General features: G+C 45.9%; 3 protein-coding genes across 28 annotated transcripts in view; 1 reads left to right on the plus strand and 2 right to left on the minus strand.

Moving 5' to 3' along the window:
* LOC125740819 (CMRF35-like molecule 1) overlaps nt 1-19845 on the plus strand; it is a 243944-nt gene that overhangs the window by 117401 nt on the left and 106698 nt on the right. The gene's annotated exons all lie outside the window — the stretch shown is intronic.
* Nucleotides 1-19845, minus strand: part of LOC125740818 (CMRF35-like molecule 1) — a 133458-nt gene that overhangs the window by 47501 nt on the left and 66112 nt on the right. The window lies entirely within an intron of this gene.
* On the minus strand, nt 755-12266 carry LOC125740817 (CMRF35-like molecule 1). Its single transcript, XM_049012481.1, has 11 exons — nt 12159-12266; nt 11221-11265; nt 8753-9073; nt 7792-8100; nt 7127-7447; nt 4579-4672; nt 3523-3617; nt 2971-3008; nt 2560-2619; nt 1887-1973; nt 755-1576 (listed from the first exon to the last, which is right to left on the minus strand). The coding sequence occupies exons 1-11, from the start codon at nt 12202-12204 to the stop codon at nt 1574-1576; spliced, it is 1419 nt and encodes a 472-aa protein (XP_048868438.1). The 5' UTR covers nt 12205-12266; the 3' UTR covers nt 755-1573.

The raw sequence follows: 19845 nt of genomic DNA on the forward strand, positions 1-19845 counted from the left end.
CATTTTAAAATGAATTTGAGGAAGCATTTCCTTACACAACGTGTAATTAGAGTATGGAATAGTCTTCCTGCTAGTGTAGCACAAGCTATAACCTTGGGTTCCTTTTAATCAGAGCTAGATAAGATTTTAGCATCTCTGATCTATTAGTTAAGTTCTCCCCAAACGAGCTTGATGGGCTGAATGGCCTCCTCTCGTTTGTAAATTTATGTTCTTATGATTCTAAAATCAGTCAGGCCACATGTCTTAACCATGAGACTGACACAGCACACAGGAAGTGACAAAACCTCTGTCTGTCATCAAAAGCAAATATTTAAAGACAGAACAACATGTAAATGTCATTATACAGATTCTGCGTGGTTATTGAATATTACAATGATTTGATTTGGTGTCAGGCATCATTAATAATATGAATATAGAAATACATAAACACTCATGTTTCATTTCCTGTCTGTCTGTCTATCTAAATATGCTGCATGGTAGAGTGAGAGAGAGTGAGAACCTGTCCCAGAGTAAGTGATCCTCACCTGGAGGCCCATCAGTGAAGAAGAGGATGAAGAGGAGCATCAGAGGAGCCTTATGTGTGTATCGCTGACCTCAGATCTGTGGAGACTGACACTCACTTTCTGACTCTCGTTAACCTCACTGCCTCCCTTTTATGGATTTTAAATCTTTAAAGATCATCCATCTATCTTTCACCCTCTTAGCCAGGATGGGGTCACAGTCAGCCTGGGGCACATCCCAGGAAGCACGGGGCCCAAATCAGGGACACAAACAGCACACTGACAGCCAGGGGCAGGATTCAAACCCAAACCCCTGAAAGTATGAGGCATCCGTGTTACACACTGAGACACCACTGCAGCATGCAGGAGCAATGAAAAGCATTTTTATTAACATTGTTTATGACGAGTCACACTGTCTGTGGTCTGCTTTTTCAATAATACTCCATTTATCAGTAAACAAGAGCCTAACATTCTCTGGAAAAAACCTAAAGCTTTTATACTGAAACATGATATAACGGTAACAGGGAAGTTTTTAATTCCACTGTCTATAGCAAACAGAGAAGTGGCTCCAACAGGGGGCAGCAAAGCTCTTAGACCTCAGTAACCCCCTCAGCTCTACATAAACTGTATATGCAGAAGACACTGACTAACACTTTCTCAAAATACTATATATTCTATAAACTACCTTATACAAATCAACTAGAATTGCTAATGATATTTGTTTCCCATTAATATGAATGAAAAGGGACATTTCACACACCACCAAGTTAATGCCTTACATCTATTTTAATGAAATTTTAATTTCTGCAAAGCAACATAAGAGACAAATAGCACCTCAGTTAAGGTTCAGATGCACAACAGCCATGAATGTGTGTTTCTCACTGGCTGATTCTTACTGTCACACTGTAATGTGACAGTGCTGCATGCCATGTAAATACAGCTCACATCACTGTAAGATGCTCCTCTCTGGTGATGATCCCTCCCCATCACTGGAGTATCTGCGTGTCCCTCACAGCTCTCATCCTGAGCAGCAGCTCCCCACATGTAGAGGAGCCTCTCTGTGTCGCTGCCCCCTACTGGATGAGGAATAACAGATAAGCATTAACATCAGTTTGGTTTCTGAGGTACTAACACCTTCCTTAGCATTTTAGGGAGTTTGGTGTGTTAATGTTGCTGCTACAGGAACCGGAAATGAACCAGAGTGATACATTAATGAGGGAAACCTCTTTAGTTCACTTACATCTGGCTTAAGATTTTAAAATATCAGCATGTATGATGTTGGAATCGTGGCTGTATATGATGTCAAAGGAAACATATGATATGTTTCCAGCATCAGACAGACTAAATGTATCACAGCTCATGTTAGAGCAGATTGTCCAAACTCACCTCTCTGTGCTTCAGGGTGACTGAGCTGTAGATCACATCGCTGGCTGGGGTTACAGCAGGACGGTGTGAAGAACATCTAGAGGACACCTGCTGAGAGCATTTAGCTGTTTACAGTGGAGGTACAAGACCAACCTTTGTACAGAAACCACGAATGCATAAGCTGCCAAACCTGTCAGGATCCGTGGTTAAAAGGGTGATCGCTCAGGCAGGCAATGCGGGCAGAAAGCAGGCAGGCGGGCGGAATACGGGGAATAACTGGGGATTTGTTAGGCACGGGCAGGACGGGACAAAAGCACGAACATCGACTAACATCAATGACGGACCCTGAAGTAAGGCAAGACATGGACTGAAATAGACAGGACTGGGCGAAAATAATCAGACACAGCTGGGCAAGATCAGGGAAGCACACGTGGATAATCAGGGGGCGTGGCACACACGAGGAGCGGACGAGCCGGGCGTGACGAAACCTACCATGTAAATCACTTTGAAATATCAGGGGTATCATGTTACTTCTTGGTACATTACAGCTAATTCTCATGCACATGGATCTGAGAGATCAGCTGAGGTGTAGATGTACCTGCCCAGTCAGTACATTATTCATATACGTGTCACTCTCAGTGTGATACTGGTCCTATGCCTGAACCAAACACTGATTTACATGAAACCATCTTACCTCTGGGCCTGACAGGACAATGGAGCTGTAGGTGACATCAGCACCAGGCTCCTCAGAGGCCTGAGAGAGAAAAATTATGACCATGTATCTCTATAGAACCACCTGTCCATGCGTTATCTCACAGCAACAGAATGTCATTGTTGGTGAATTTGGTGACAATATGATGTATCGGACAATGATTTGTATCTTTATGAATATTGTATGAGATTTAAGTCTTTTTTATTTCTATTCAGAAAACATTTACCATCATGCCTCAAGATTCACATCTTTCTATACATAAATAAACTTCTTAATGAGTTATTGGCTGTTAACAGAATTTGATTTCTATTTTTGGTCTCTTAGAAAATACAAAACTCTGCAAAGTGTTCTAGAGTTTCCTCCCATATTAAACACTGACTGACTGACACTTACTGTCCTTCCTGGATTTTGACTCCTGGCCACTTTTTTCTCTACAAGAAAGAAATGAGGGAAAAGAAACAGAAAATTATTCTGCTCACACCAGCATCTCTGCTCTGAACTGTATGACAGCCGATTACCAGCCTGCGCTTGCAGGTAAACAGTCAGTGAATCCCAGCCAGTCCTGGTTGGAGTAACTAACTAATTTAGGGTTTTATAAGCTCAGCTGGCTGGACACAGACTCAGGAGGTCAGAGGAAAGTCTGCAGGATCATGGAGGAAAGGGTTCGGGTTAGAAAGGCTCCTTCAGGGCTGCTGTCCTCTGATGTCCTGTTTGTACTATAGTGGATTTTAGCTCTGCACTGTTATTCCTTTTCCAAAGGGGCTGTGACCACGTTTTATGTTTTAATTTCACTGCATAGACCTGTGTGTCTGAATGCTGCTGTCTGTGTCCCTGTCCAGCCATCTTTGAAAAATGTTAAAAGCATGAAGTAGCTGCTGCATCATCATGCATCACTGCTCAAACACTCAGGTCACTTATACACCGTCTGCATCAGCAGATACTCACTGTGTTTGTCCCACACTTTCCATGTGATGATGATGATGATCAACAGCAGCACCAATGAGCCCAGTCCTACATACAAAACCAGCTGGACCAGAGAACTGAATAAGAGGGTGGATTTGAACAGTAAAGTCTTAAATTATTTATAGCGACACGGTACAGTCACATCTGTACTATTACACAGGATACATGTGAGGAACAGGAGACATTAACCAAGAGCATGAGAATAGCTGGACATTTTAAACCAGTTTCAGTACAATTATTAGCAGTGATGCACGTACTGTAACTGGTGCACAAGTATGCATTCACTGTATAAAGCAATTTAAGCAGAACAACTTCTTGTTATAGTGAAGCAAATGCACTTTTACTTTAAGCCAAGAAATCACCATGCATGTGATCCTTTATACAGCTAATGAGTGCTTGTGCACTAGTCATGTGCATCCCTATGTATTAGATTACATGTTATACTGTAATACATCCATCCATCCATCTTACTAACAGGTCTGCAGTCTGTCCCCAGCAGCAGAGGTCACAAGGCAGGGGCTCACCCTGGATGGGATGCTGTCTCAGGAATATTATCCATCCATCCATCCATTTTCCAAACCGCTTATCCTATTGGGTCGCGAGGGGTCCAGAGCCTATCCCGGAAGCAATGGGCACGAGGCAGGGAACAACCCAGGATGGGGGGCCAGTCCATCGCAGGGCACACTCACACACCATTCACTCACACATCCACACCTATGGGCAATTTAGCGGCTCCAATTAGCCTCAGCATGTTTTTGGACTGTGGGGGGAAACCGGAGTACCTGGAGGAAACCCCACGACGACATGGGGAGAACATGCAAACTCCACACACGTGTGACCCAGGCGGAGACTCGAACCCGGGTCCCAGAGGTGTGAGGCAACAGTGCTAACCACTGCACCACCATGCCGCCCCCTCAGGAATATTATGATAAAGTAAAATAAAATAAACACAATATCCTTATTTTTCATAAAATAATATGCATTTCCCATTACTGTAAGACCAGTCAGACGCTGTAGCATGATGAGCTGAATACTAACCTCTGTCCCTTCACTCCTGTGTGGGTCGATCCAGGAGCAGGCAGCTTGATGGTAGCTGAGACAGAAGCGGAACCTGGAGTAAGGACTGTGGTTTCTGATTAGGAGGGAAAAGGAAAAGCTCTGTTCTGTCAGGCAGGGCAGACTAAGGAAAAGGTCATTTATAAAGCATAATTATAAAAGGGATAGTGAAAAATATTCAGTAGAGTAGCTGGTTGGATACAGAATAATAAATTAAGGTCATGACCAAAGTGTTCATATCCCAGGGCACTGACATTGAACCGGTGAGATTATTTAATTTATAAATCAAAATGTATTCATGACGGAGCTGGATCAGCTATTACAGAGTACAGCTGTAACACTGGCCTTTGCAGGGATTAGAAACTATCCACAGACACATCAGCCAGTCTGACAGCTTTAGTAACGATTCATCCACACAAGGCAGAAAAATGCCTGAAAAAGTTTTGCATGACACTACAAACCAATATTTTATACTTTGCATTTTACTTGGATTTTTATGGATCTATATACCTGATAAGTGGCAGTAACAAGAATATGGCTGTCTGTTGATTTCCAGCATGTTGAGAGTGATGTATTGTAGTATTACAGTAAAAACAATATAAAGCGTACAGTCATTCAAGTGTGCTACATCTATTAGAGACACCAATTAGCCGGGCTGCATGTCTTTGGACTGTGGGAGGAAACCCACACAGCACATGGAGAACATGCAAACTCCACACAGACAGAGCAGAAGCCAGATTTAAACCCCTATACATGGAGGTGTGAAGCAACAGCACCACCTACTGGGCCACTGTGGTGCTTTTATGGAAACTAAAATCCCAATAAACAACCATATTCAGCAACAGACGTTCAAGAGTTCAGAGAATTTCATTATGACTAATCGAGATATTTAAATTCATTCCTTTTAGCTTTGCTGTATCTTCAGCTGAGGGAACATCATTCTGGAGGTGGGCTACATTCACGGGGCTTACAAGGCAAAGCCCAGCCCCCACCTCGGTCACTCTGATCACAGAGCCTCGATGCTGCTACCAGCCTGCACACCATTACTGAAACAGTCCAAAGTCACTATCAAGCAGGTCAGAGTTTGGCCAGAAGGAGCCGCTTCTGTACTGTCTTAGGAACATCGACTGAAAAGCCTTCGACTGGGCCATCAGATATGTAAGAAGGGCATTACGCACAAAAAAAATGATTTCCACAGCACCAGGGAAACATGACGTATGTGCTAATTTCCCCCGAGATTAAAAAAAAAATCTTAATCTTATACCGGCCCTCAGAGATTACAACACCACCTCACATACCATGGATTGTGACACCTCCCTCCCTGACAGGCTTAACTACCTCTTTGCTTGGTTTTATGTGGCACAGAGCAATGCAGAGAAGAGCCCCCCTCCCACCAATGAACAAACACCCCACCCATCCACAGTGGAAGTGAGGAACACTCTGCGTAACAAGAACCCACATAAGACTGCTGATCCTGACAATATCCCAGGTCGGGTTCTTAGGGACTGTGCCCATGAGCTAACAGATGGCATGACAGACATCTTTAACACCTCACTCAGACAAGCATGTATCCCCAACTGTCTATAAACTGCCACAGTCATACGGTGCCTAAGAAGCTCCAGTGCTTAATGATTATCCACCCATAGCTCTCACTCCATCATAATGAAGTACATTGAGCGGCTGGTCATGTGACACATCAAAGCACTGAAAGTCTCCCTTCATCCATAGCATTTTGCATACCATCCAACCAGCCTGCAGAGGGCGCCATAACCCCAGCCCTTCATACCACACTGATATGCCTGGAGAATAAAGACTGCTATGTAAGGTTACCTTCACCATGCTAATAGTAAACAACAACCAAACCTAAAGCTGCTCCATCTTGGGCTGAAAATGTAACTTTGCAACCAGACCCTGTACTTTCTGAGAGAGACCACAGTCTGTCAGGGCAGGAAACATCACTTCTGCTCCCGTCAGTCTGAGCACAGGAACTCCCCCAGGCCGCTGCCTCCGCCCCCTACTATTCACACTGCTGACATCCGCCTGCTCCGCCAAGACCACCTCTAACCACATCATAAAGTATGCAGACGACAGCATTATGACGGGCCTCATGGGGGGGAGATGAGTCTGCGTACAGACAGGGGGGAGAGAGCTGCTGGAGTGGTGCAAGGCCCACAGTCTGCTGCTAAACATCGACAGGACCGAGGAAGTGACTGTGGGCTTCAGGAGGAACTGGGGGCAGCGTAACCCCCTACAGGAAATTTACTTCTGACTTCAGGCCTCTTTATGTTTCAGTTGTCAGTCTTTAAATGTCTTTCATATAAATATTCTATTCACATTATTACCAACAAGATGGTAACTTCATCATAGTGTGTGACCCATGGAACATACTGCAGAAGATGATAAAGATCAAGATTATCGCACAAAAAAACACAGACTGCTTTCATGAGTGGAACTGTTAAGATAATTTAGCATTTATCTATTTATAATGAAGCATAAATGATTCACAGCCAGATTTATATCAGTTACTCACGATCAGTGCTGGTTGTGGTTGTAGTTGTCTGACTGACAGTAATATGAACTGGGATCTGGTGGTATCCAGCAGCACACCAGTACCAGCCAGTGTCATTCCTCTCCAGTTCCATCATTGTCACACTGAAGACTCTGTTTACTCTGTCATCCCTGATCAGGACAGGCCTCCCATCCAAACTCACAGATCTCTCTGATGAGCAGGAGCCCCAAATCTTACACCACAGCTTCAGACTGTCACTGTTTCCATAGCGACATTGAACACTGACAGTGTCTCCTTCCACACCCGTCACCTCCTGTTTGTCCACTGACAGCTCTGGGGAACCTGAACACACAGATTAGGAACAAACACTGTGATATTTACAAAACAATAAAATATTTATACCTGTAAGTCCTCACAGCATATGTCTATTAATACTTGTCCAATAAATGGACATTCAACATGTTACAATTTAATTCTAGGAAGGACCTCATTTAAAATTACACTCTTTTCATTTATCATATTGCATTAAATAAAAATGTAGAGACCATTCTACTTAGGTAAAGCTACGGAATTTCAACATATTTTTTTTCCTTCAGCATTTGTGTCAATGTTCTTCCATTCTAAATGAATGACATGTTACATCCTGTGCATGTCATTGGCTACAGTCTGAAGTACAAACATCTTACCTTCAGTGACTGACAGGAAAACCTCATCTCCAGGATCTGAGGCTTCACTGATCTCCACACGACACCAGTAATGACCAGAGTCCACAACAGTCAGATTGTTGATGGTCACAGTGAAGACTCGCTGGTCAGGATCTTCTCTGATTGAGATCATCTCCTGTGGAGAGTCAGTGTGTTCTATGGGAGCGCATGAATTCCGTTTATTCCCTCTGCACCAGTATTTTACGTGAGTGTTATATCTGTCACCATAGAAACATGGGATGGTGACAGATCTTCCTCTCTGTACATGCACCCATTTCACTGTGAAGACAACTGCAGGGACAGTATGAAAATTATCAGGATAATTACCTCTCTCTTACACTATTTATACAAATATTAATAAAGAGTCAGTACCAGTCCTCTTAAAAATTGCTTCGGTTAAATGTTATATTTAATATCACTGTATTTGTAAAACTCAAACAGTGTAGAAAGGACTAACTGATCCCTGAGTTTTATTACTATTATTAGCATGCAAATCTTTGCTGATTCATACTTATTAATTAATATATGTAATATAAACTTCAGTAAATATCAGCCAAACTGGTGCTGTATACATTCACACTTTCAATAAAATTTATACTTCAAACAAAAAACCAAACAAAATGACATTTTTTACTTGTTTAACCCCCTGAAGTCACACATTTAAACTCACACTGTTTCTTCTCCCAGGACTCATTTGTCATCCAGAACTAAACATACATTTGGACCCTCATTTACATAAATAAAATGTAAGATTTACCATTTAATTATCACCATTAACTATGTGTAATGAAAACACTGGCAGATTCACCACTTTAAAAAAAACATCAAAAAATGTTAAAAATAAAATATGTTATTGTCATTGCAGCTCATGAATATGTGTATTTATTTGTATTAGACATATATGCCTGAAAATAGTGATAATATATTTCTACAGATATCTTACCCTCAGTGACTGACAGGTAAACCTGATCTCCAACATCTACATCTCCAAAGATCTTCACACCACATGAGTAATAGCCAGAGTCCCCAGCTGTCAGATTGTTGACGGTCACAGTGAAGACTCGCTGGTCAGGATCATCTCTGACTGACACTTTACCCTCCTGTGGAGAGTCAGTGTGTACTATGGGAGTACATGACCTCAATCTATACCCTCTGCACCAGTATTTCACATGTGTTTCATATCTGTCCTCATAGAAACATGGGATGGTGACAGATCCTCCACTCAGTACTGACACCCAGGTCACTGTGGACACACTGTCAGCACCTGCAGGGAAAAGAATTGATTGAATTCCCATTTTTCAAAGGAACTGGACTTTAGGGGTCAAACATGCACGGTACCTATCGCCTGCTGTGAGTAGTACACCCTGACACTCACTGCCTCATCCTCTCTACCTTCACTGTCTCTGTTGTTTCTATTCTCACACACAGAGGCAGAGTGAAGGGGGAGTGGACACTTTACACAGGAAGTGACAAAACCACAAGGCTGAATGTTTAGCATTTCAGCAAGTCAGTCCTTCATTGTCGCTTTTTTAAGCATAACTATTCATCATTAGTATATTTCATCATCAGCATAATTATATAGATCCTAATGCAGGAAGCACACAGTGTAAAGTGAGGTACACCTTCAACTGCACATCAGTCCATTGCAGGGCACTGGAAGCTGGAGAAATTCCATGTGAACAGAGGAAGCCTGCAGACTGCACACAGACACAGTCATGGTCACATTCAAAACCAGCAGTCAGCAGTGCTGAGATGGCAGGTGTGTCAGTCAGACATCTAATATCAGGATAAACTAAAGACACAGAGGGACCTTGGGGAACCACAGCAAGACCAACAGAAGACTTGGGCTTTTAACAGTAAGGCATCCATCACTGTTTACTGTCAACGTCTAGTTGCTCTAAAATAAACTGTGAGTGTAAAAGTGGAAAATGTTTTTAAAAATGTCTTCAATGTCTTCAGCTTCCTTGGTTTCCTGTGTCATTCATGTGACTCACACTCATTTTTTCTGCAACCTCACACTTAAAGCGTGACATGAAGATCTGAGACAAGAAAACAGTGAGGGCCGGTTCTGTCAAAGGGAAAAGAGGGACGTTCCACGGAGCTGCTCAGCATCAAATACTGTTTATTTACCAAAACAGAACACAAAGGGGACAACAACAAAATGATGGGACCACGAGGGGTCAAGAACAAAGCAGAACAGCTGAATCCAATCAAGCATCTGTGGGATGCGACTTGCAGGAATTAAAGGACCTGCTGCTGACATCTTGGTACCAGATACCATGGGACACCATCAGAGGTCTTGTAGAGTCTATGGCTCAGCAGGTTTGGGCTGGTTTAGCAGCATGTGGAAGATCAGCAGGATATTAGGCAGTTGATCATAATCTTTTGGCTCATCGGTGCATTTCTGCACCTCCTCACACAGCTGCGTGTCGACAGCTTCTATAGCTACAGCTACTCATCTGCTTCAGCCACCTACTGGAAGCACTCAGTCCATTTCCTTTCACATGCACAGTTGGCTCACACAGACGCGTAAAAAATCATCTAGACCCAAAATCTGGGCTCAGATGTATGAACTGGCCCTAAGACATTTGAAAGACTGTGATGAAGTTTTCGCTTTATCTATAAACTGAATTATACATAAATGAAGGCTATTAAGAGGAAAATAAGAGCCCAAATAGTTATAACTGTCTCCTGCTGTCTCTCACATTCAGATGGTTTTCTATACACATACAGATGACTGCACACTTCTCTGTGGAACAGCAATCAGGGGCACCATAAGGCGGGGTAAGTTAGGGCGCTTTCAAGGGCCCCTGGGTGACAGGGGGCCTAGAAAATCTGGAAAATACCTGCATTGGTCTGAACTGGGGGGCCAATATGATATGCATTCATGGGGCCCAAAATCTTTAGCAAGACCCCTGACAGCAATATTATTCTTATTTACTCATGTTAGCACGATGTGCTGATTACTGTATGCATTCTAATCTGGGCTCTTCTCTTATAAAAGATAAACCTTATGCTCTAAGTACAATTTATAAAATGTGACCCCAAATATTGCAAATGCCCCCATTTTAAACAGTGGGGGCAAAAGTTGCCCCCCACCCGATATATATTTTAAAAATATTCCAACGCTGCAGGTACGTAAAATCTAGGAAAAAGCCTTAAATAAGCCTTAAATAATTGTTTCTTGGCTGCAGACCATAATACCCATGAACACCATACATTGACAATCCCAGGTCCACTCTGTGGTTGTGCCATAGTACCTTCATGGTGCTGATTGGAAACCACAGATCTTGGTGTCTAAAAGGACTCCTGAGGAGACACTGTGGGAATGTTAGCCAGGCGATACGCTCAACTCTGCCTTTAGAACGTCATGAATTCTAAAAGGATTTACTGCACTGTGTGAATTTTTACCTGAGCATATAGCAAGGACTTCTGCCATCATACCATGTACACTTCCTGGAAAAAATGAAATCGCCGTTTGAATTTTAAATACTTAGGAGCCAATGACGGGATCATTATTTCAGTGATTAACATGTTTGCAGCAATAAAGTGAAGCCAGCTGAGTACCTGAATCTACTGAATAAGCAGGTTATCACATCAATGGATCTTTGTCTTCCCTGATGACACGGGCATATTCCAGGACGACAATGCCAAGGTTCATAAGGCTCCAATTGTGAAAGGTCTCAGATTTCAGTGAAACAATAAAGCAAATCTGGATGAAACTTAAAGTAGAGATGCTGCATAAGCTCATCGAAACAGAGCGATGGTGAATGTGCACCATAATAGAAGCTAAAGACCGTCCAGCAAAATGCTGGAGTGTGTGACGTTTTTTGTCAGGCAGAGTATTTCTCTAACAGACCGATGTCTGTCTGGGTCTTTCTTGTTGGCCAAGGCAGGTCTTTCATAGGTCTTTGATCATTTTTATTATATTTTTGATTTTTTAAATTTGTATATTTTTTTAATTTTCATTTGAAATCCATTTTAGTTTTATTAGCATTTTTAAATTTTTTATTCAGTATCAGTGCATATTTTAAATTCAGTTTGCGTTTTACCACCCAGCGGGAAAAAACTGCTAAAAACCAGCTTATGCTGGTGGCTGGTTATGGCCGGTCTAAGAGAGTTAAGTCCCAGCTGGGTGGTTCACCAGCTAAACCAGCTAGAATGACCATCATAAGCTGGGATGACCAGTCAAACCATCAAACCATCAAGCAAAAATACACCTTAAGCTGCTCAACCATCATAAGTTGGTCAACCAGCTTATCCAATGAAAGCTGATCAAACTGGTTTTTTAAATAGGGAAAATTTTTGAGAGATCTCTACTCAGTACCACTGTAATGAGAGACACTCACCTGTGAGCCCAGCAATGAGAAGAAACAGGAGCATCAGAGGATCCATACGTCTGTGTGTCACTGAGCACAGATCTGTGGAGACTGACACTCACTTCTTCATCCTCTGTACTTTCACTGTCATGGTCGTTTCTATTGTTACACACAGCTGGCAGAGTGAAGGGGGAGTGGACACTTTAAACAGGAAGTGACAAAACCACAAGGCTGAATGTTCAGCATAGTATAATTGTATTTATAATTGTGTTATCGCTAATAAGAAACAAAAATTAGTTGGATATCACTTGCCTCAAAGAGTCATGCGTTTCACAATAGTTGTTTAATCATTAATATAACAATCTAGAAAATCTAAAAAAAAAAAAATCACCCTCGTCTCACTGCGGAGGGACAGTGCTGTTTATAGTACTGGTTTTGCTGCTATGTGGTTTCCTCCTCCAGCTCTCTCTTTCCATCACACACAGATGCGCCAGCACCCCTTACCCAACGCACAGATGCAGCTACCAAAGAGCCAGTTAAGAATAAAGAGAAACTCATTTTTAGAGCAGAGGGAGGAAACGATCTGAAGATCATGTGGTTTTGAGGCTGGCGTCTTGACAGCAGCTATGAGACGCCTCTACGCAGGAACGGACTGCTGAGGGAGCCGCGAAGGGTGCAGGGAGTGTGCACACAGGACATGTTCATTATCAAGAAAGGCGTCGTGCAGTACAACTGCATGCACTGGTGGCCTGAACCACGTGTCTTTGGACTGTGGGAGGAAACAGGAGAACAAAGAGGCTGCCCACAAACTGCCCACAGAGACCTGGGCCAGATATCAAAACCACAAGCCTGGAGGTGTGACGTCCCCACGCTGCCCCAGTTACCAGCTAGAGGTCAACATGCAATACAAAAGTCAAACAACAAAGAGTACTAAAACAACAGAGGTTTGGTTTGTCAGGTGCACAATCAACATAGACAATCCCATTGTCAAAAATGTCATGTCACAACTGAAGTACAGTGCAAAGTTGAATAGACACAGACAAATGTTTTGTTACATGCTCAGTTGACATGGAAATATGTCAAAAAAATATTATGTGGTACCTTCTATGTGGTACCTGTCTATGATGTCATAAGGGGAAGGGGGCGTATCCTTTATTCTGATTGGTCGAGGGGTTATGTCCATATATGGTATTATACATTCTTATGCCATGTGTTGAGCCATATGGCTTTGGAGAAAAGGGTTGCCGTTAAGCTTTAATAGAATAAAATACATTACATGTATTTGTGTTTTTTTAATAACGTTTTTAAGGAATAATAAAACATATAACAGGATGGATGCAAGTTAGCGCATACATGTCCAGAGGGGGTCCGTCCGGCCATAGCCATGTGTTGTTAGTAGGTACAAGCGCCACGGTTGTTTTAATGTTTTAAAGAAGAAAAACTTTCATGTTATTTTAAAAGAAAAGCAGACGGCATTTATGCAAACATGCCCGAAAGAAGCAGAAGAGCAAATTTAAACAAGCACAAGCGAAACCAATAAACATACAGCACGTCATTTTAAAAAGAAGGGAGCACTCATTACATTTACATTTACAATATTTGGCAGATGCCCTTAGCCAGAGTGACTTACATAAGTGCTTTAAGACGCTGCAATGAATTTTTCCAATACTAGCTCAATAAGGACCCAAGCTATGAACACCATCTATCCGAACACTGTTGAGAAAGTGCAACAATTTTGTATATTTTTTTTTTGTACACATACACACACACACGGAAAAGAGCTGAGTAAGAATACAGAGTACTACTTCAGGTATTTCTGAAAAAGGAAAGTTTTGAGTTGTCGCTTGAAGGTTTCCGCTGTTCGGACTTCAAGGGGGAGTTCCACCAACTAGGTGCCAGGACAGAGAAGAGCTGAGATGTGTGTCGTCCTTGTGCCTTGATGGGTGGTGGGACCAGTCTAGCAGTGGATGATCGGAGAGATCGGGGCGCAGTACAGGGTGTGATGAGGTCTTTTAGATAGGATGGTGCCAGACCATTTTTGGCTTTGTATGCGAGCATCAGTGTTTTGAATTTGATGCGGGCGGCTACAGTAAGCCAGTGGAGAGAGCATAGCAAAGGAGTGGTGTGGGAGAACTTGGGAAGGTTGAAAACCAGTCGAGCAGCTGCATTCTGAATCAGTTGGAGGAGACAGATGGCACGCAGTGGTAAACCCGCTAGAAGCGAGTTGCAGTAGTCCAGCCGTGCGATGACGAGGGACTGGACGAGTATCTGGGTAGCCTGAGTAGAAAGAAATGGACGTATCCTCCTGATGTTAAAGAGGAGTAACCGACAAGTGCGAGAAAGACTGGCAATATGTGAGGAAAAGGACAACCGATCATCCATGGTAACTCCAAGGTTGCGAGCAGAACCCGAAGGACAGATCAGGGAGTTGTCAAAGGAGATTGCAAGGTCCTGGAGGGGGGATGAGTCAGCTTGGATGTAAAGCAGTTCGGTGTTGAGTTTTAGCTGGTGAGCGGTCATCCAAGATGAGATGTCGGCCAAGCATGCAGAGATCTTAGTGGAGACATGAGTGTCTGAGGGAGGGAAGGAGAGGATGAGTTGAGTGTCATCGGCATAGCAGTGGTAGGAGAAGCCATGTGAGGATATAACCTCTCCAAGAGATTTAGTGTAGAGGGAGAATAAGAGAGGGCCAAGAACCGAGCCCTGAGGGACACCGGTGAAAAGACAACGTGGGGTAGATGTGGATCCATTCCATGTCACTTGGTTTGTTCGGCCTTCTAGGTAGGAAGCAAGCCAGCACCATGCCAAGCCACCAATGCCAAGACTCTTAAGGATGGACAGAAGAGTCTTGTGGTTGACCGTGTCAAATGCTGCTGATAGGTCAAGAAGGATGAGGACAGATGACAGTTTGGCTGATCTGGCAGCATGTAGCTTCTCAGTGACTGCTAAGAGGGCAGTCTCTGTAGAGTGAGCTGCTTTGAAGCCAGACTGATTAGGATCCAGGAGGTTGCTCTGAGAGAGATAGCGAGAAAACTGGTTGTAGACTATACGTTCGAGGATTTTTGAAAGGAAGGAAAGAAGCGATACTGGTCGGTAGTTGCAAGTGTCTGAGGGATTTAGAGTGGGTTTTTCAATTTAACTCAGTAAGCCCTGCCCCCTAATTAACACCTTCAGGGAGACCGAAACTACACACCATAACAACAGTTCAGGGAGACCAAAACTACACACAATAACAGCAGTTCAGGGAGACCGAAACTACACACAATAACTTTAGCGGTATTTACCAGTCTTAGGTTGAAGAAAGCATTTAAACAGCAAACTTTTAGAAGGAATAACCTTTAAGTCCGACGGTGGCTAAAAGGCGAAATGAGCAAGTCCTGGAGGTCAGATATATGCGACTGGTCTGTTTGAACAACGCGGTCGAAATGAAAGACCGAGGAGGCAGCGCTTGTCGCATGCGCAGTCACGCAGAAGCCCATTTCAAAATGGCGACACCAGCGGAGCGCCTGTTATTTCAAATAAACCCCTATAGAACAACACGCACCAACACCACATCTGAGCGGGCGAGGGGGGGCATGGGGTCTTTTCACACCCCCATTCTCTGTTCGCCATTTAGGGCTGGGGGCTGAGAGAGGAAGAGCTGGCCGTCTGGTCAGGGTCTGGGCTGGTGGGCTTCTCGGCTGCTGCGGGGTCCGGGGTGGTCTTCTGGTCTCCTCGCCAGAGGGAAAAAAATGGGGTCCACATAGAGTATATATGGGGAGTGAGAGTATGTGTAGTGTTCATTTCTGTGTGTCTCTATGTTGGGTGAATGTGTAAATATTTGTTTATGTGTGCATGAGGGTGGGAACGTATGCTTGTGCATGTGTGCGCCTGTTTGTCTATACGCTTGTGTCAGGTTGGGTCCTAGACTCGACCCAAAATAACATCTCGGGCTCTATTCCCCCCCGCCACACTCCCGGCCGGTGGATGGGGCCCCCGGCCGCTGGTGCGTTGGTGATTCTCGATGTCCGGGGCTGGGTGCTCGGGTGGGTGCTGGCTACCTCTCGGCGGTTGCCTGGTGGGATCTGGCCCTCCTGGCTCTGTCGGGCCCTTGCTGGGGGGTGGGGGGGCCCTTGGATCTCTGGGCCCAGGGCCTGGTTTGCCCTGGTGGGGCCGGCCGCCGGCGGAGCCTGCGGGCTCGCCGCCACGGCCCCCTGGGGCTCCTGCACTGTGGCTGCCGGATGGCCTCCCTCCGGAGCTCTCCTCTGCCCTTTTCTGGGTGAGGGGCTGCTATTCTCCCTGCGGTGGTCCTCTGGGGGCTCCCATGACCTGGGGGGCCTCTGGATGTCTGGGGTCCGGGCCTCCTCCGTGTCTGCTTCATGTCCTGAGGGATGGGGCTGTGGCTCCCCACACACACTACTAGACATTTACATGGAGAAACCTTTTGAACACCAGCGCGCTCACATACACAGGTGTGCACACAGGGGGTACAAACAGGTACTCACAGACACAAACAGGTGTACACACAGGTTCTCACAGACACATACAGGAGTACAAACAGGTTCTCACAGACACATGCAGGTGTACAAACAGGTTCTCATAGACACATACAGGAGTACAAACAGGTTCTCACAGACACATACAGGTGTACAAACAGGTTGTCACAAACACACACTGTCTTTATCGGCTGTTGCTCCTTAACATGCTCATTGTGACTCGTACAGATGTTGGTTGTTGTTTTCTCTCTTCAGCAGGTATTGAAGCAGATTATCTGTGGTTTTCTTTCTTTTTTTTCCTCTTTTTTTCTTCTCTTTTCCCTCCCTCCCTCTCTATTTCCCTTCTTCTCCATTTTCGTCCTTCTGTCCCCCTCTCTCCCCCTCTCCCTCTCTTGAGGAAATAAATAAAAATAAATAAATAAATAAATAGAAATAAAGTAGTCCTCCGCAGAGGGGGGGTGGTGGAGGGAATAATAAAAAAAAAAAAAAAGGAAAAAAAAAAGAAAGATATATGCGACTGGTCTGTTTGAACAACGCGGTCGAAATGAAAGACCTAGGAGGCAGCGTTTGTCGCAGGCGCACTCGCGCAGAAGCCCATTTCAAAATGGCGACAACAGCGGAGCACCTGTTATTTCAAATAAACCCCTATAATCATAATGTTTTTTAAGTAATGAAACACTTTTCTGCCAATGTGAATAATAAAGTAAAGCGCTCTAAGCATTTTCGACAGCAATAATCAAGGAATAACGCTGTTAATTCTTGTTTAAATGAGCGCATGCACTCTCTCTCTCTCTCTCTCTCCGTCTCGCTCTCCTGTAGCGCATGCGCATAGAGCCACACAGTATTTTCTTTAAAGAGCCGACTCATTGCGTCAAGCAACTGTCAAATTGGAAGCAAAATGGCTACCAGTGGAAATTGCTGTCGTGATGCTAACAGTTGGCCCTGGATTGTGAGACGCACGCAACCGCCCTGACAGAATGCACCCATCCATCCATCCATCCATTATCTCCCGCTTAATCCGGAGTCGGGTCGCGGGGGCAGCAGCCTCAGCAGGGAGACCCAGACTTCCCTCTCCCCGGCCACTTCGTCTAGCTCCTCTGGGGGGACCCCGAGGCGTTCCCAGGCCAGCCGAGAGACATAGTCTCTCCAGCGTGTCCTGGGTCTTCCCCGGGGCCTCCTCCCAGTGGGACATGCCCGGAATACCTCCCCAGGGAGGCGTCCCGGAGGCATCCTGATCAGATGCCCGAGCCACCTCATCTGGCTCCTCTCGATGCGGAGGAGCAGCGGCTCTACTCTGAGTCCCTCCCGAATGACTGAGCTCCTCACCCTATCTCTAAGGGAGAGCCCAGCCACCCTGCGGAGGAAACTCATTTCGGCCGCTTGTACCCGCGATCTCGTTCTTTCGGTCACTACCCAAAGCTCATGACCATAGGTGAGGGTAGGAACGTAGATCGACTGGTAAATCGAGAGCTTCGCCTTTTGGCTCAGCTCTCTCTTCACCATGACAGACCGATGCAGCGCCCGCATGACTGCTGACGCCGCACCGATCCGCCTGTCGATCTCCCGCTCCATCGTTCCCCCACTCGTGAACAAGATCCCGAGATACTTAAACTCCTCCACTTGGGGGAGGACCCCATCCCCAACCCGGAGAGAGCACTCTACCCTTTTCCGGCTGAGAACCATGGTCTCGGATTTGGAGGTGCTGATTCTCATCCCAGCCGCTTCGCACTCGGCTGCGAACTGCTCCAGTGAGAGCTGAAGGTCACGGCTCGATGAGGCCAACAGAACCACATCATCCGCAAAAAGCAGAGACCTAATCCTGAGGTCACCGAACCGGACGCCCTCAACGCCCTGGCTGCGCCTAGAAATTCTGTCCATAAAAACTATGAACAGAATCGGTGACAAAGGGCAGCCCTGACGGAGTCCAACCCTCACCGGAAACGAGTCCGACTTATTGCCGCCCATGCGGACCAAACTCTGGCACCGGTCATACAGGGACCGAACCGCCCTTAAAAGGGAGCCCGGTACCCCATACTCCCGGAGCACTCCCCACAGGACCCCACGAGGGACACGGTCGAATGCCTTTTCCAAGTCCACAAAACACATGTAGACTGGTCGGGCAAACTCCCATGAACCCTCCAGAACCCTGCTGAGAGTATAGAGCTGGTCCACTGTTCCACGGCCAGGGTGAAAACCACACTGCTCCTCCTGAATCCGAGGTTCGACAATCCGGCGGACCCTCCTTTCCAGGACCCCCGAATAGACCTTACCAGGGAGGCTGAGGAGTGTGATCCCCCTGTAGTTGGAGCACACCCTCCGGTCCCCCTTCTTAAAGAGGGGGACCACCACCCCGGTCTGCCAGTCCAGAGGTACTGCCCCCGATGTCCACGCGATGCTGCAGATGCGTGTCAACCAGGACAGCCCCGCAGCATCCAGAGCCTTGAGGAACTCTGGGCGAATCTCGTCCACCCCCGGGGCCCGGCCACCGAGGAGCTTTTTGACCACCTCAGCGACCTCCACCCCCGAGATAGGCGAGTCCACCCCCAAGTCCCCACACTCTGCTTCCATATTGGAAGGCGTGTCGGTGGGATTGAGGAGGTCTTCGAAGTACTCCCTCCACCGACCCAAAACGTCCCGAGCTGAGGTCAGCAGCGCACCATCCCCACCATAAATAGTGTCGATGCTGCACCGCTTTCCCGCCCGGAGCCGCCGGATGGTGGACCAGAATCTCCTCGAAGCCGTCCGGAAGTCGTTCTCCATGGCCTCACCAAACTCCTCCCACACCCGAGTTTTTGCCTCAGCGACCGCCAAAGCCGCATTCCGCTTGGCCTGCCGGTAGCCGTCAGCTGCGTCTGGAGTCCCACAGGCCAGAAAGGCCCGATAAGACTCCTTCTTCAGCTTGACGGCATCCCTTACCACCGGTGTCCACCAGCGGGTTCGGGGATTACCGCCGCGACAGGCACCGACCACCTTGCGGCCGCAGCTCCGGTCAGCCGCCTCCACAATGGAGGCACGGAACATGGCCCATTCGGACTCAATGTCCCCTGCCTCCCCCGGGATATGGGAGAAGTTCTGCTGGAGGTAGGAGTTGAAACTCTCCCTGAAAGGGGATTCCGCCAGACGTTCCCAGCAGACCCTCACTATATGCTTGGGCCTGCCAGGCCTGGCCGGCTTCCTCCCCCACCAGCGGAGCCAACCCACCACCAGGTAGTGATCGGTTGACAGCTCCGCCCCACTCTTCA

The sequence above is a fragment of the Brienomyrus brachyistius genome, chromosome 4, assembly GCF_023856365.1.
Source record: "Brienomyrus brachyistius isolate T26 chromosome 4, BBRACH_0.4, whole genome shotgun sequence".
Taxonomy (NCBI): Eukaryota; Metazoa; Chordata; class Actinopteri; order Osteoglossiformes; family Mormyridae; genus Brienomyrus; species Brienomyrus brachyistius.

Coding starts and splice junctions, on each gene's coding strand:
- LOC125740817 (XM_049012481.1), bottom strand. CDS start 12,204: ATGGATCCTCTGATGCTCCTGTTTCTTCTCATTGCTGGGCTCACAG. Junction 7,448..7,791: donor TTTCCTGTCAGTCACTGAAG/GTAAGATGTTTG, acceptor CTGTGTGTTCAG/GTTCCCCAGAGCTGTCAGTG. Junction 4,673..7,126: donor AACCACAACCAGCACTGATC/GTGAGTAACTGA, acceptor CCTCCTAATCAG/AAACCACAGTCCTTACTCCA.